General features: G+C 32.2%; 1 protein-coding gene and 1 long non-coding RNA gene across 2 annotated transcripts; one reads left to right on the top strand and one right to left on the bottom strand.

The window, feature by feature from the left end:
• Positions 1-5,403: 5,403 nt before the first annotated feature.
• LOC139491284 (cytochrome P450 2J2-like) lies at positions 5,404-10,776 on the bottom strand. Its single transcript, XM_071278840.1, has 4 exons — positions 10,155-10,776; positions 8,157-8,675; positions 7,141-7,581; positions 5,404-5,674 (listed from the first exon to the last, which is right to left on the bottom strand). The coding sequence occupies exons 1-4, from the start codon at positions 10,507-10,509 to the stop codon at positions 5,493-5,495; spliced, it is 1,497 nt and encodes a 498-aa protein (XP_071134941.1). The 5' UTR covers positions 10,510-10,776; the 3' UTR covers positions 5,404-5,492.
• A 2,782-nt stretch (positions 10,777-13,558) lies between these two features.
• Positions 13,559-14,889, top strand: LOC139492443 (uncharacterized). The gene is made up of 2 exons (XR_011656844.1): positions 13,559-13,814; positions 14,756-14,889. It is a non-coding gene; the product is annotated as an uncharacterized lncRNA (long non-coding RNA).
• The last annotated feature ends 320 nt before the right edge of the window (positions 14,890-15,209 follow it).

Here is a 15,209-nt window from a genome sequence, read left to right on the forward strand (position 1 = left end):
TGTGTTATGGAATAATCGAAAAAGGGTGACAAATGATTGGATGACAAATTTAATAGAAAAATGCATAGCTCATTCATATGGATACATTTAAGTAATGTATTCGAACCAGGAAGATGAATATGTGACAAATATGTATAAATAAAGCAGTATATAAATGAAACATTCAATAAACAAAAATATAAAAGTAAAGAAACAATCAATGATACTACATTCAATTGTAAAAAAAAACTAAATATATGCACTAAAAATAGTCGTTCAAAATTTCAACCTTAAAAGACTTTGAAATCCTTCAAAGTTTTGAATAGATTAATGATACTGTAACAGTATTTCGTATGCTTTTGTACATCAGGGGCAAATTAACAGCTTATTTATTTTGAACCACACTTATTTCGGAAGGAGCTAATGCATATGTGTGTAATTTGTGAAATGTTTTTTTTTTCAAATCTGTTAATTACATTATTAATATGATGTTTACATGTACAATGTAGCTAAATAATTTGATACCATGATTTATTTTTCACTGTAAGTTGGTGAAAACACTGATATAACACTTTCAACTTATCATGATTTGCGTATAGGCATAAGCTAATTTGTTCGGCATAGAACATGTCTATGATTTACAGAGGGACGCAATTTATTTTAAAAGTGTGTTATACATAACTGTTTGGAATTTGGGTCCTCAATGCTCTTCTACTTTAAACTTGTTCGGCTTTTTAACTATTTTTGAGTGTCACTGATGAGTCTTATGAAGACGAAATGCGCCTCATGAAGACGAAACGCTCGTCTGTTATATCAAATTATAAATCTGATACCTTTGATAACAATTATAACAGAATCAAATCGGTAATTGGCTACCCCACATATATTCCTTTTCTATTTAAACAGCCAAGATTACTTATGGAATAGTATAATGCCTTGTAAATCTGATGCATCTAATTTCACCAGGGAAAACTATATAAATATGAAAGCCAATGGTTGTCAGGTCACGTGCTGCAACAGTAGAGATAACTATGTATGATCATAGTTTAGCAGTTCGATTAAATATCATTACAGACAGGGTCAGTACATTACAGTACTACTGTTTGTTTGTCCTTTTGATTTTTAGTCCCTCTTTTACAGAACATGATTGTTTTCTGTTTCCTTATTCATTATTTTCTTATTTTTTAATAAGAGCATTCATTTTATAAATCTGGATGAAAGTCAAATTGTGAAATTATAAAATAAAAAGCAAATGAAGTATTCAAATTGTATTTACCTGAGAACACAAATGACACCAAATGCAATTTCGATATGCTTCACCGCGGGATAAAAATATTCAGATTATATTATGATATAGTCTTTATGTATTAACTATTAAAACTTGTAGGTTTTTAAGTATTTTTAAACTAAAGTAGATACAGTGAGGCAGAAAATGCAATTATATCCTATGATATGGCCTGCAACGATGTATGCAGGAAAATCATTACACAAGAAAAATATGTACCTAAATATAATACAAGATGTATTTATTGGGCTGTTTTCTGGTCTTTGTTAGTGTAGCTGTATCCATAAATTATAGTTATATTGATCCAATATGCACCTGTTTATATATAGTATGGATCACCTTTCTCACCTTACATTGATTACAAAATGTACGTGCTACGTGTACAATGTTTGGATTTTTTTCGGAATTATATTCCAGGTTACTCTCTTCGGAGGTCGTCCTTATTATTTTTTATTCTTCATATGTTTATTATAATTGTACATTTATTTATTTAATAATTAAATAAATGTAGGAAGTTTTGGTATGAGTGCCAATGAGACAACTCTCAATCCAAGTCACAATTTATAAAAGTAAACCAGCAAGGTCAATATATGGTCTTTAACACGGAGCCTAGGCTCACATCGAACAGCAAGCTATAAAGGGCCCCAAAACTACAAGTGTACAACCATTCAAACGGAAAAACCAACGGTTTAATCTATATAAAAAACGAGTGGATTACTTATTTGTGATTAGAATTAGTTTAAAATAGGTTTCAGTATGCATTTTCTATTGCCAGCGCACCTTCCTTTGGTTTAAGTGTAACTGTCTAATTAATTTCTAATGAACGACATTGATTTATTTTACGTGTTTCTTAATGTGTAATACCACCAAATCATGGTACGTCACATCCGGTTGAATACAAAAATAGGTCGAAAAAATATTCCCTTGAATTTGACAGTTGTAGGTAATTAATCCTACATTTTATTGCAGTAAAACATTTCTGTGTCATAAACATTTGTCTTGTGTATTTCAATGCACCATTATTTTTTTTTATTTGAGATTTCTATAGAATGTTTTGTAAACTTGAGGTTAAATAGTTACTAAACCTTGTACACAGATGAAATAAGAAGAGAAATTTGATTGGTTAACTTCCAGTGATGGTTATTTTCTTATATGCAATGAAATGTAATGTGAATTTTTTCTATAGTACTGGACAGGATAAAACTTTACTCATGCCAAGTATTTCTATATTTGAAACAAAGATAAATTCTGAACATTTTTTTAAAAGTGCAAATTTAACAAAGACTAATAGAGGGAAATCAATGGTGGTATTACACCTAATATGGGAAGCTGAACATGCACCTTTGACCTTGTGAGTAATCTCATGTGTTAAAATTTCTTGCTATTTAAGTGAAAAATTACAAGAAATGAAATATTCTGAGTGGAATGAGTCTCCAAAATGCATTTTAAAATGTTCTTGAAATAGGACTAATTAATATTCAGTTGACAGAACAAGCCATACTAAGGGGTTTTTTTTATTTGGGGGCGGGGGGGGGGGGGGCTTTTTCTCCTTATTTCTTATATTCTGCTATGATAGAACATTTTCCTAGGAAATACTTTAATAAATATATAGTTATAAGTGAATGAAATTATTTTTAATGCTGTAACAACAACGTATTCACTTAAAGAGAAGCCTTTTATGTCCATCTCTGGAAGGCGGCGTAAATTTAACTTTTACGTAAGGACTTATTGAAACCTACGAAAGCCTATGAGGCTCACACACAAAAAATATGTATCTCGTAATAACGAGATAAATATCTCATAAGAACGAGAAAACTTTCTTGTAATTACGCGATAATTATCTCGTAATTACGAGATATTTATCTCGTTATTACGAGATAATTATTTTTTGTGTGTGACCCTAATAGGCTTTCGTAGAAACATCCTTGGAGACAGTAATATTTTATATGTATTGTTCATTCTGCTGAAATACTTCAATTACTCCTTTTTTATAACATTTCTATCATAAATGATTGAAAGTTCCTCATTAATTTTATTTATTGGCCTGAAAAGTTGAAAATGTGAGGAAATGCTAGGTATAATTAAATTGACCAAAACAAACCTTTAGTTATAAAGAAAACAAAGAGGTCCATGGTATTTATCTTTCTAAAATCATCTTTAGTATCACATTCAACTGTCTGTAGGTACAAAATGTAGATTAGATAAATATTGGATCATTTATTGGTCCACACTATATTCTATCTTGATGCGGCTTGGTTTGGATTTGTCGAAGAAATTTTGCTCGCATCGTTGTAGATGTCGTCTTTCATTATACTAGGTTTTTCTCAAACTATTGAACTGGTTATGACAAAACTTGACAGAAATGCTTGAAATAACCAGTATTACAAAAGAAAAAGTCACATTCAGTTTATTAAACAATAATGTCTTCTTTCTTTTGAATGCTATTGTAGGTTTTTTTATTAAACAGATTTTTGAATTGTCGGTTGTCTTGAATTAATTTTTTTATGCCAATTTTTTCTTATAATGGTTTGTAAATTTTTCGCATTAGCGTGATATATTGTGTATGAAAGATTTATTATACTCATCTGTGTTTTTGTTTACGCGTGTTTTTTTGTTTGTTAATTTGTTTAATTTTTACATAAAATTGTGTACCAGTTCAGTGAAAATTGACGTCATACTAACTCCAAAAAATATAAATGAACTAAAATAATAAAACACACCAGACTAACAAAGGCCTGTTTGTGATTGAATAAGTATCAATTACACGTGCGTTCATAAGTTTATAAATCTAATAACCACTCATTCAAATATTCATAGTCGTTATCGCAAATTACAAACAGCATGGATATTATCATCTGTACATTTTTCAAGGACAAAGATACCAGTGACGGATGGAATGAGTTTTTCAGGTGCGATTTTTCATTAAAAAAAATAACTTCGTTTTTATAAAGTGTATTTGATTATTTACACTAATTGGCTTCTTTCAACGACGTCGCTCACTCATTCACATAGTCACTCACTCACACAGTTACTCGCTTAGCTTGTTCTGTCACACAAATTGTCAATTGCTCACTTATTCTGTCATTCAGTAACTCACTCACTGACTGTTTTCAGTACTTGCATACTCTCCCATTCACTCCCTCACCTTCTTTTGCCTCTCCCGATAAAACCTCTAATCACTTCACTTTTACTAAGTAATCAAAGATCTATAACGGCTGCAACATTACTGAGTTCTACTCTTTCAGGGCTGTGAAATCCAGTCCATCGGGGGCAACATCAGTGTCTACCATTATCTGGGAAAGATTGGTGCACATACCTTCAGTTTTTTTTTTTATCTTTATTCCACACATACCTTCAGTTTCCTTCGTTAGGTTTGAGTACGAAGTATGAACAATCAAAATGAATAGACGTTTTATTTGAGTATAAGTACATATTTTGAGGTATTTTACCTTTTTAAAATTGGTATGTGTTTTTGTAATAAAAACTTCATTTTATTTTCTTTCTATTTTCGATTTGCTTGTTGTATATCCTATTACTTTTCTATTTAAGTAAGCCTCGCAATTTTTTTCTAATTTTGTCTTCTTAAAGATATGTATCGCGATGAAATCAGGGGTGTTAACTGTTAAGGGACTACATCAAAAGTTCAATGTAGGATAAAAAACTTAATTCACATAGTTTTTTTAATGACCCCCCTACCCCCCTCTTAACTTAATTTGGGAAAAATTGATTGACCCATATGGATATATGTAAAATCGATGTAGGATAATCAAAACTTGCAGCAAGTTTAACCCCCCACCCCCAAACTATTTGAATTAAGTTTTTTATCCTTCATTGATCTTTTGATGTCGTCCCTAACTGTGATTCCTTTATTTTTCATTGATATTCAACAGTTCAACAACATACCAAACAATGACAACCAGTGCACGTGTATTCAGTGAAGCGTTGAAACATAAATAATGACTAAAGTAAAACAATTCAAACGTTAGAGAAATCCATACAGTGGAGTTATCGTGTATAATCTGTAAGATAGCGAGTTATCGTGTATAATCTGTCAGATAGCGAGTTATCGTGTATAATTTGTCCTGAATAACCTGGAAATCATTTCAAACCTTTAAATCATGTTTTTGTATTTTGCTTAATACAATCAACATGTCATTAAGTTTATAAATATTATTGTATGTATGAAAACATTTCTCCGTCTTCATTGACATCAAGTGTTCGAGTTTGCTTATACTCGCAAAATAGCTCTCATTGGGTAAGGGGCTGGACTAAAAGATATGCCTAATCTTCGAACGATCGGCGGTGCTGGTTCTCCTTTTGGTGGGATGAACTTAAAGCGTTGTACCATAGATGTTAAAAACAGAAACATTTCCATTCTTGCTAAGGATTCTCCTAGACACATTCTCCTTCCTGCAAATAATAAAAAAATATGTGTGATGAATAAACTCAAGTATGAAACTGAAGAAGGATACTTTACCCAAAAGCGTATTAAAGCTGTACATGTATATGTATACATTTGATTTTGTCATTTGATTATGTACTTTCCGTTTTGAGTTTTCTTCGGAGTTCAGTATTTTTGTGATTTTACTTTATACATGTATATAGTATTCAAATGTTACAAACTTTCAGATCAATTAAGACATATTTTCAAACGCGTTTGATTTGAAGTTTAATTGAGGTCTGTAGCTGACATGTCAGTATATAACTGCTAGAATTTCTTTGTTAATTTATGTTTTATTGTCATTTTGCTTATTTCTTTTGCTACCTATTCTGAAATCGGACTTCTTTTAAGGAGGAAGACCTTGGCTAAGGGAAATAACTCTTAAAATCATCAGTACGTTTTTGTCAACCATTTTCATAAATATATTATAAGCTTCTATGTTACTTGGATTATTTCCAATCTGTTTCAGGTAAATGCTTAAAATACATAGATAAAACTTGACTTTTACAAACACATAACTGATTTAAAGAGTTATCTCCCTGAAGCAAGGTCTACTCCCTTAAACTGATTTTTGTCATATAGCTCTTCAATGGTTTCGGTACTTATACATGTTCGGATTTCAAAAGTTTGGCATTGAGCGTTCATAATGAAGGTAAATCCGGAAAAGCGCTTCGGACGCATAGAATTATTACACGTGTTGTTTTCAATTTTTTGTCTGTGCTTATTGCTATGTGTTTCTTTATTCTACATAAGCTAGAGGTATAGGAGGAGGGTTGAGATCTCATAAAGCATGTTTAACCCCGCCGTATTTGTCGCAAGTCAGGAGCCTCTGGCCTTTGTTAGTCTTGTAGTTTTTTTTAATTTTAGTTGTTTTTAGATGTATTAGAGCGTGAAAATGTTCGCATTAGAGGCGCAAAACATATACATGTACTACTTTCAAACATATGCCAGCTTCTTACTATAATATGATATTGTTGGTACAGCAAAACCTGGCTAAACCGAATCCTGTATAAACCGAAAAACTGTATAATAAACCGAACATGTTCTTAAAAGCACCCAATTTGTATGCGTTGTAAACCTGATAAATCCGAACATCAGCCAATACCGAACAAAATGTTTAGTCCCGAAGAGGTTCGGTTTAAACAGGTTTCACTGTATATATATCGCAGTATGTGATAAGAAATCTGAATAAAATATGATTTCGTTATCTCTCTAAACAATAATTAAGAACATCATGTTTGTTAATCCGAAAAATCGATTATATAACGCTGATTTCGAACAATCAAAGTTGGAGAGAATCTGAGACGGCTAGGACATAAATTATCCGAATTACATTCGCGTGTTTGTTTGTGTACCTCTGTTTCAATGTCTAACCATTAGATCATATAGATGTATTTTTGTTGAAAAAATCCCTAAATTAATAATTTTGATTTACCCAAGGAAAACGCCAACACTTTTTCAAACCCTTGAAGTTTTCCTTCCTTGTCTAGAAACCTTTCAGGGTTGAATCTTGAGGGTTCAGGAAATATTTCCTCGTCCGTTAAAACAGAATCAAGGTTAGCAATAACAACAGCGTCTTTGGGGATTATAAATCCTTTAAACATCACATCTTCATTTGTGCCATGTGGGACGGACAATGGAACTATGTTTCCCATTCGGAGTGTTTCATAAATCACCGCTTCACAGTATGGCATCGTGGTCTTATCGTGGATTGAAGGAAGCCGCCCGAGACCAACCACCTGCAAAATTTCCTCGTGCATTTTTTCTTGGACGCCGGGGTTATGTAGCATATATAGAATTGCCCATTTAATACCAGTTGCTGTTGTCTCTGTCCCAGCTATAAAGAGATCTCTGATGGTACTCACAAACTGAAATTCTATGTAAAAAATGTATGCTTGTGTTAAATAATATAATATATAAACAGAAAATTTTACATTTTTTAACGTTGATAAATGGTTAATTTAGGTTAACTATATTTACCAGTCTTAGAAAATTGTTTCAAACTTGGATGAAATCAACATCTTCGAGATTTTATTTAGAATTTTGGCCGATTAAAACAAAAAATACAAAGCAAAGGTTGGTTCGGTTTTTCTATAAAATTTTCACTAATCACAATTCTTTCAGAAAAAGACGAAATAAGTATTTTGCTTGATTTTTAAAAATTTTTTTTAAACTTTTGTCGCTTGTGTGTGTTATTCATTGATTGTTAATTGTTATATTTGTTTTAGATTGTGATGCTTATTATTAGTTTTTGTTCTGTCTGGGTTTTTTTTTCTATCTCATTCTGAAATCTTATTTTCCCTTCAACAAGGTTTTCAACTGTTACGCCTGCTTCCTAATCTATTATATAAACACGCGCTCAAAACTAATATTTCATACAGTGTTAGTTCAGTGACAAATGCATAAAAATGAACATATTGGGAGGTGAATTTAAGGATACTAGTTAATCACCTGTAAAGCTGGTTGTATCGCCCTCTTTGCATTTGTTCATCTCATTGATATAAGCGTCAATAAAATCTCGCAGATTGTCTTCATCAAATGTTTTTCGGTGTTCTTGAATCCTGTCTTCAACAAACTCCATAATTTGTTCTATGTTATGTTTTAAACGCTTTGCCGACAGAAGATCACCGGGAATCTTGGTTAAAAATGGCATAAAATTCAAAACTCCCGCCAAAGCGGAAGTCGAGAAATTTTCATTCATCAATTGTAAAAATTTATCAAACGTTTTATCATCGTATTCAAATCTTTCACCAAATACAATAGAACATATGATGTTGGAAATACTTATGTGTATCTTATCAGTGAGCATAAATGTTTGTTCTTTCGTTTCTTCCACGGATCCTAAAAATACCTCTACTTCTTCTTTCACTCGCACTTCAAGACTTTTCTTCCCAAAACCAAAATCACGCAGGGCGCCAAGCGTAAATGTTCTCTGTTCCTTCCAGATTGGACCACTGTTTCCGATTATTCCTGCAAAATATAGACCACGGCGATTTACGCCTCGAATGTGTTTAAGTCCATGTTTTCATATGCTTATAAAATACTATGAGATTCAGTTCAAATGTCTACATGAATTTCATAATTAAGTGACAGTGAAAAACAAATAAAAGTGTTCTTTTTCGTATATGTTTAAACGAGATAGACATTGTATGGTGAAAACCAGAGAAACGACATTTAGATATATAATTATATATATTATGTTATCCCTGTACCTAGCCATGAATTATTTACATAAATTATAATGAATGGTGTCCTCAAGGTGAATGTACGCTTGTCTCTCAGTTTAATAAGGTTTTGATCAATCAAAGCATTTAAACTTAAGAAAAAATATCTTAAAGATAGATTTAAATTTAAAACCACCAAAATTGATAAAGAATGTATTTGACGAATACATTTTCCGTTCAAACTTCTAGTAGACATCCAGTATTTACTTATATGCAGTACAGCCGTGTGGAAAGTATTGAAAGGGTTAAACTTGGCAAAACAAGAATGTGTCCCCAGTACATTACGGATGCCCCATCCTCTAAATCATTTTGTATGTTTTATAGACCGTGTAAATGGGGGAAAAGGGGATCTCTAATTTGGCATTAAAATTAGAAAGATCATAATAATTATCGTAGGTCACATGTGTACTAAGTTTCAAGTTGATTGGACTTCAACTTCATCAAAAACTACTTCGACCAAAAACTTTAACCTGAAGCGGGACAAATGGACTGACAAACGAACGAACGAACGAACGAACGAACGAACGAACGAACGAACGGATGGACGGACGGACGGACGGACGGACCAGAAAACATAATGCCCATAAAAGGGACATATTTTTGTTGTTGTTGCACGTTAAGAAATTAGAATTATCTGCAATAAGATGTCACATGTCAATGTGTGAAGTTTGTGGTATAGACTCGGTAACTTTTCAGACGGTGAAATGCTCAATAAACAAATTTGGTCAATGTTTTGTTTGTTTGTTCTTTGATGTTAAACATAACTTTTAGCGACCTTGTCTATACATGTATATATATATCTTATATATCATGTGGGCCAGTATTTATCTTTGAGGGACAGAAAGTGCTCTTATAGAAGCCCGCCCTTCGGCATGAAACCTAGCAACCTTCTCAATCAAGATTGAAGTCGCCATCGGCGGGATTTGAACTTACAATTGTCGACATAGGAGGAATCAAGAAGGCCTTTTTAATATTCTTCAGCTCCTTTCCGGTTCTAAACGATTGGCCTGTTCTCATCGCCTTACATCCTTTTCACTTATAACGTATTTATCCACACGTATTTTGACAGTCTTTTTGATTTATTTTGTTTTTCTGCCCTTATTTTGATTTTTTAATTTTTAAATTTTTCTTTAATTTGATTATCTAGTTTCTATTTTCGCTTGTACATTTGTTTGCACTTTGGGTCTCTTGCACGTTCCATGTTGCTTAAATATATTTCACATACCGTGTCTTTTTGTTATTTCCCGAACAACAAAAATATCTGGTCTTTCTGAAAATGAATCCCCTCTTTTCACGAAAGCTTCTCGCAAATTTTCGTAGCCGTTGATCACAATAACCCATTTAGTTCCAATTGCAACACTGAAAATATCTCCATAGTCTTTACGCCAGTAACGAAAGGCATATACCAATGTTTTTCGCATTATTGTTAGTGTATTTCCGACAGCTGGCAGACAAAGGGGACCAGGAGGAAACATCCGGGGTCTCCTAGACCGAATTATCAGCAGAAGAATAGTTCCAATCAACAATGCAAGAGAAACAGCACTTAAATCTCCAGACATGATGGTCTGAGTTACTGCCATGTTTCGTTTCTGCCTTTCCGAACAATTAGAATCTAGAGCATATTGTCGACTGTATATTTATTTTTTCTTTCACGATTGTGAGACGTTTTAAATGAAACTGAATAATATACATTAGTAAAGTACGCAGGGTACCTAGTACATGAAATAAGAAACAAGTCCTTGAACCTAACAATCCACCTTTTCACTCACTGTGAACAACAAAGAGACGAGACGTAACTGTATAGTAAGTAACATGATCATCGTTTATCCTTCACAACTAATTTAATTGTGTATTCCACTTTGAACTATTCGTATTTTGACATACATTTGTAATAAGTGTTCTAACAGTACTTTGTGTACTTAAACATGATATCGTAATGCATTAATTCAAATGTATATTAAAATTTAATATTTTGATAAAATTTTACGCATCAGTTTGTCGAATAGTACTGCACAATGACCGTTCCAGTACGCAACGCGTTAAAAAGTATCACACTGTTCTTTACGTCGATTTATTTAAGAGTTGAATGTTTTCTTTTTGTTATTCTTTTGGGTCTAAGCGTTGGTCAGAATACATTTTATATAAAGCGGGTGATAAAAGATTAATAAAGATCAAAGCGTTCTGATAAAGGTTAATCTAGAAAAGAGCTTTGGACGCATGCGTGTTGTTTTCATTTTTGTTTACCCTATAATTTAAAAAAAAAAGTCGTTGGCAAATCTGCATGTACTGAGCTATATAATAGTATTTTATTACACTAATTTAACGGAGGTATAATTGAGCGTGTGATAAATTCAAACATGTAGCATCTGTCCATTTATTGCGAAAAAAAATCGTAAAAAAATTATGATGACCGTGTCATATGCGTGTCAACGAAAGCATTTGTATTTATTGTGTATTTACATATCATTAAACACCACTTTGGACGCATCACATTTGTTTTGAAGTAATTATATTATTTTTCAAAACTCAAGGTTACAAAAACAACTTTAATTTAAATGTACGAAATTGAATCGTCATGTTGTTAATAATCATATTACGAACATTCCACACTATAAAGTAATAATAACTATTACATTTGAAACATTATTATCTTTCATAATAACTGGGCCCAGATGTGAATGCTTTTCAATACCAGAATCGTTTGTAGATCTTTGTACTGTGACGGCATATATACTACTTGAAGACTTACTTAGTGTAGTAAGCGTTATTATTGCCAATGCGACAAGTTTTTAACCAATAGAATATTTTACAAGAAAGATTTATTCTCCATTACTTTTCCAAATTGTCGCCTAGAAATTGACGAGGAGGTAAAATGTGTTTTCCCCTGTAGTGTTAGATGTTCATGAGCATGTTATATCATCATAACAGCCATGCATGATTGCAATTGATGTTCACGGTCAATTGGAAGCAACTCGACCTTGAAAGGATCAGATTTTTTTGTCTGATTTATTTGTGTATTGTTAATTATAAAAACTGTGCCGCCCATTTTTGACGGTATTGAAAAAGTAGCCTTTGGCCAAATTATTTCATTTACAATTTTTTCATACATTTTTAATGCCTTTTTTAATTCTTCTTTGGTCAAAATTTATTATAACATGTAGTTGAGAAGGGTTTCTTATATGACTGAGTGGAAATAGAGTATATATACATGTATACGTACTAAATTTTAACAACTATTTTTTTTAAAAAGGGTAATGGAATACCTTAATTTCGGTTAATTATAATGTGCAATTTGAGTTCATAAACCCTAATTACTGATCATTACTAATTTTTATAACCATAATTACTAAAGCCATTGACACAATTTCATCCAATTTTGCCAAATCTGTTAAATTTTGTAATGTTAACATCATTTGGAGACATAAATCTCGAGTTTTAAAGGGACTTACAAATTGTTCATTAACTCCAAGTTTTGCAATACCTCAGGGTTTTTTTTCAAAATATTGAACTAGTACAGATTTATATTTAGTGACCAGCTTAAACCTTTCTCCAGATGAGGAATTTTGTCGGTGTGTTAAAGACCTATTGGTAGCAATGGGCTGTTTTCTGCTCTTTGTTCGTATAGTTGTCTCTTTGGTACATTCCCTATCTCCATTCAAAATTTTATTCTTTTATAGTAAAATAATTCAGAAGTAATTAAAATACATATTAGATTTTCAGATCGACAACAACTTGGAGTAGAGACACATGTTAACGAACGTATTTCTAAGTTATGCCTCAATACTGTGGTCGATGACTTACATATCTCATTGAAATGTCCATCTTATAACGAAAATCGTGACTATTATCTATACTGCTAAATCTAAAGACCGTTTTTTGTTCCCCTAATAAACGTATTAAACCGAAGAAAGCTACAAGTCAAACATTTAAAAGGGTATAATTATATATACGTGATAGGGTATACCAAAAATTTTACCCTTAATTTTACATCGATTACTGTTTCAAACAATAAGAAATTAGACAAATTAATAAGTTCCGAAACTATCCGATGCGATTTCTTATAGTCATGATCATGATCGGTCCGAGACCACAATTGTCGTCCCTTGATTTTACAAATATAGTCCCTAGTGTTGACAGTGGGTTACTTGCCATTAATTTTTATAACCCTTCCAAATTTATTTCTCCATGTTTAATGCCTCAAATTACAAGTAGAGGGGTGAAATTACACTGTAAAAAAATTTGGGTCCAGAATTTTAAAGGAAAGTAGTGATTTGGTCCAGGTGAAAAGGGTTGAAAAATAGTACTTCGGAAGCTGTCAAAAGATTTCAAGACACCCTAAAGATAAAATTGTCCATATTTTGAGTTGGAGACGATGAAGTTTTCTATAATTTTGATATAATTTGTCCCAAAAGTAGTACAATACACTGTAAAAGTTTCTTTGAGAAAGCGCAGGTGGGATTTTTTTTATTTTCATTTATGTTCTAAAAGAAATGCACTACGAAATAATTGTGTTCTCGGACCTAAGATGATTGTGTCATTATATGTCACTAGTCTCGATCATCCAGCCGCTTTATTTTTCAAAGTAGAGCGTCTGGATGGCAAGTGATATGAAAATGGTAATTTATGACATTCGGAATAGTATCGGCTTTTTTAGCTTGTTGTCAAAGATAATGTCCAAGACGAATAACCAAGAAGTTGGTTATTGACTTCGGAAGAAATGACATTACGATAATATTATTGAAAAGCCCGAGTGTACCGATTGTTGTTTAAAGCTATTTATATATTTTTATGACGACATACAATTTATGGAAAACACCATACAGCATGGCGTACATGGGCATGGACGCGAAGGAAAAACCAGCCGACATGATGTCATCCAACCTTGGTAAGATGTTATAACAACACACACTGTAACATAAATTGCAATGCAACCTGATACACCGAGTAGTTTTAATATATTCTTTCATGCATGTCCGTGCAACGAAAACGAACCGTTTATAATTGCTGGGACCACTCGAACAGTCGTATACTATATAAATACATTTTTACGTGTAGTATCGTTAACTTTATGAATACTTGATGTAAAACTGCTATGACTTCGAAATATCACCTTTATCCGAGATAAGTTTGTTGTATCTATCTAAATAAGGAAGCCTGCATCTTGATATGTGTAAAAAAAAAGGGGGGGGGCGGAGAGATACACAATGTTTTACTCATTCAAAGACAAACAATCAAAGTGTTTCTAGAAGATGCCATTTTTTACATAGTACACTAAACGGTCAAAATGATTTATACATTCGATTTTCTGCAAAACAAAAGATAGTTGAACAATATTTTCAGCATCAATGAAAAGAGGTGTCAATGACTGCGACAGCAACCAGTGAACGCATCATCATGATTAAGAGTTTATCATGTAAACTAAAACAACAAGTGAAGATAAAATTACCAAAATCTCAGCATTACACAAATAAAAAGATGTGGTATGAATACCAATGAGAAATATCCACCCAAGTTCAAATTATTTGGATGTGAGTGGCCTTCAACAATGAGAAAAATCCATGCATGGTTTGGATAGAGCATACAAACAGGGAATGTGTCAAAGAGACACTGGCAACCCGACCAAAAGAGCAGTAAACAGCCCAATGGGTCGGGTCTTTAACAAAGCAAGATAATCTTGCACCCTGAAGCGGGATTTAGCTTGCACCAGGACAATAGTTTATAAAATATATTTCTATTATGGGTTTTTTTAAACAATTTGTTTTTCATATATATGCTATGCTGGTGACTAAAATTTGATATGATTTTAATATTTACTTTCTTTTGTAGACAAACCAATGATGATTTATGGACACAGATTTTATGTGTAAAATGTGAAGAATTAAAACAAAAATGTAATATTCAGGATTTTGATTGTATCATAAACATGCTTCAATTTTATTAGAACAAGACTTAAACTGAAAGATTTATTTTTTAATTACTGAAGCATCAATCAGTATGAATAAATCACAGTACCAAAAATGTTATGTTGGGTATACATTATTTTGACAGCCACCACAAAGCGAAAAAAAATATACACAGACGTATATTGATTAAATGAAACAAATATCAAGAAACATTGTTGTGAGATATGTTAGGGAAATTAGATTTGTATTAACCAATTAAAAATCATACGAACAATTAAACATTTAGATTTTACGGTTGAATTGTATCTCATTTTCATGTCAGGCCCTTTTATAGTTGACTACATTGTATACGGTAGGGAGTTTCTTAATATTGAAGG

This window comes from Mytilus edulis, chromosome 10 (assembly GCF_963676685.1).
Source record: "Mytilus edulis chromosome 10, xbMytEdul2.2, whole genome shotgun sequence".
Taxonomy (NCBI): Eukaryota; Metazoa; Mollusca; class Bivalvia; order Mytilida; family Mytilidae; genus Mytilus; species Mytilus edulis.

Excerpts from the sequence above, each read along its gene's own strand:
- LOC139491284 (XM_071278840.1), bottom strand. The coding sequence starts at position 10,509 with ATGGCAGTAACTCAGACCATCATGTCTGGAGATTTAAGTGCTGTTTCT. Across the intron at positions 8,676-10,154 it reads GGAAATAACAAAAAGACACG|GAATAATCGGAAACAGTGGT; the intron begins GTATGTGAAATA and ends TATATTTTGCAG. Across the intron at positions 5,675-7,140 it reads AGTGTTGGCGTTTTCCTTGG|GAAGGAGAATGTGTCTAGGA; the intron begins GTAAATCAAAAT and ends TATTATTTGCAG.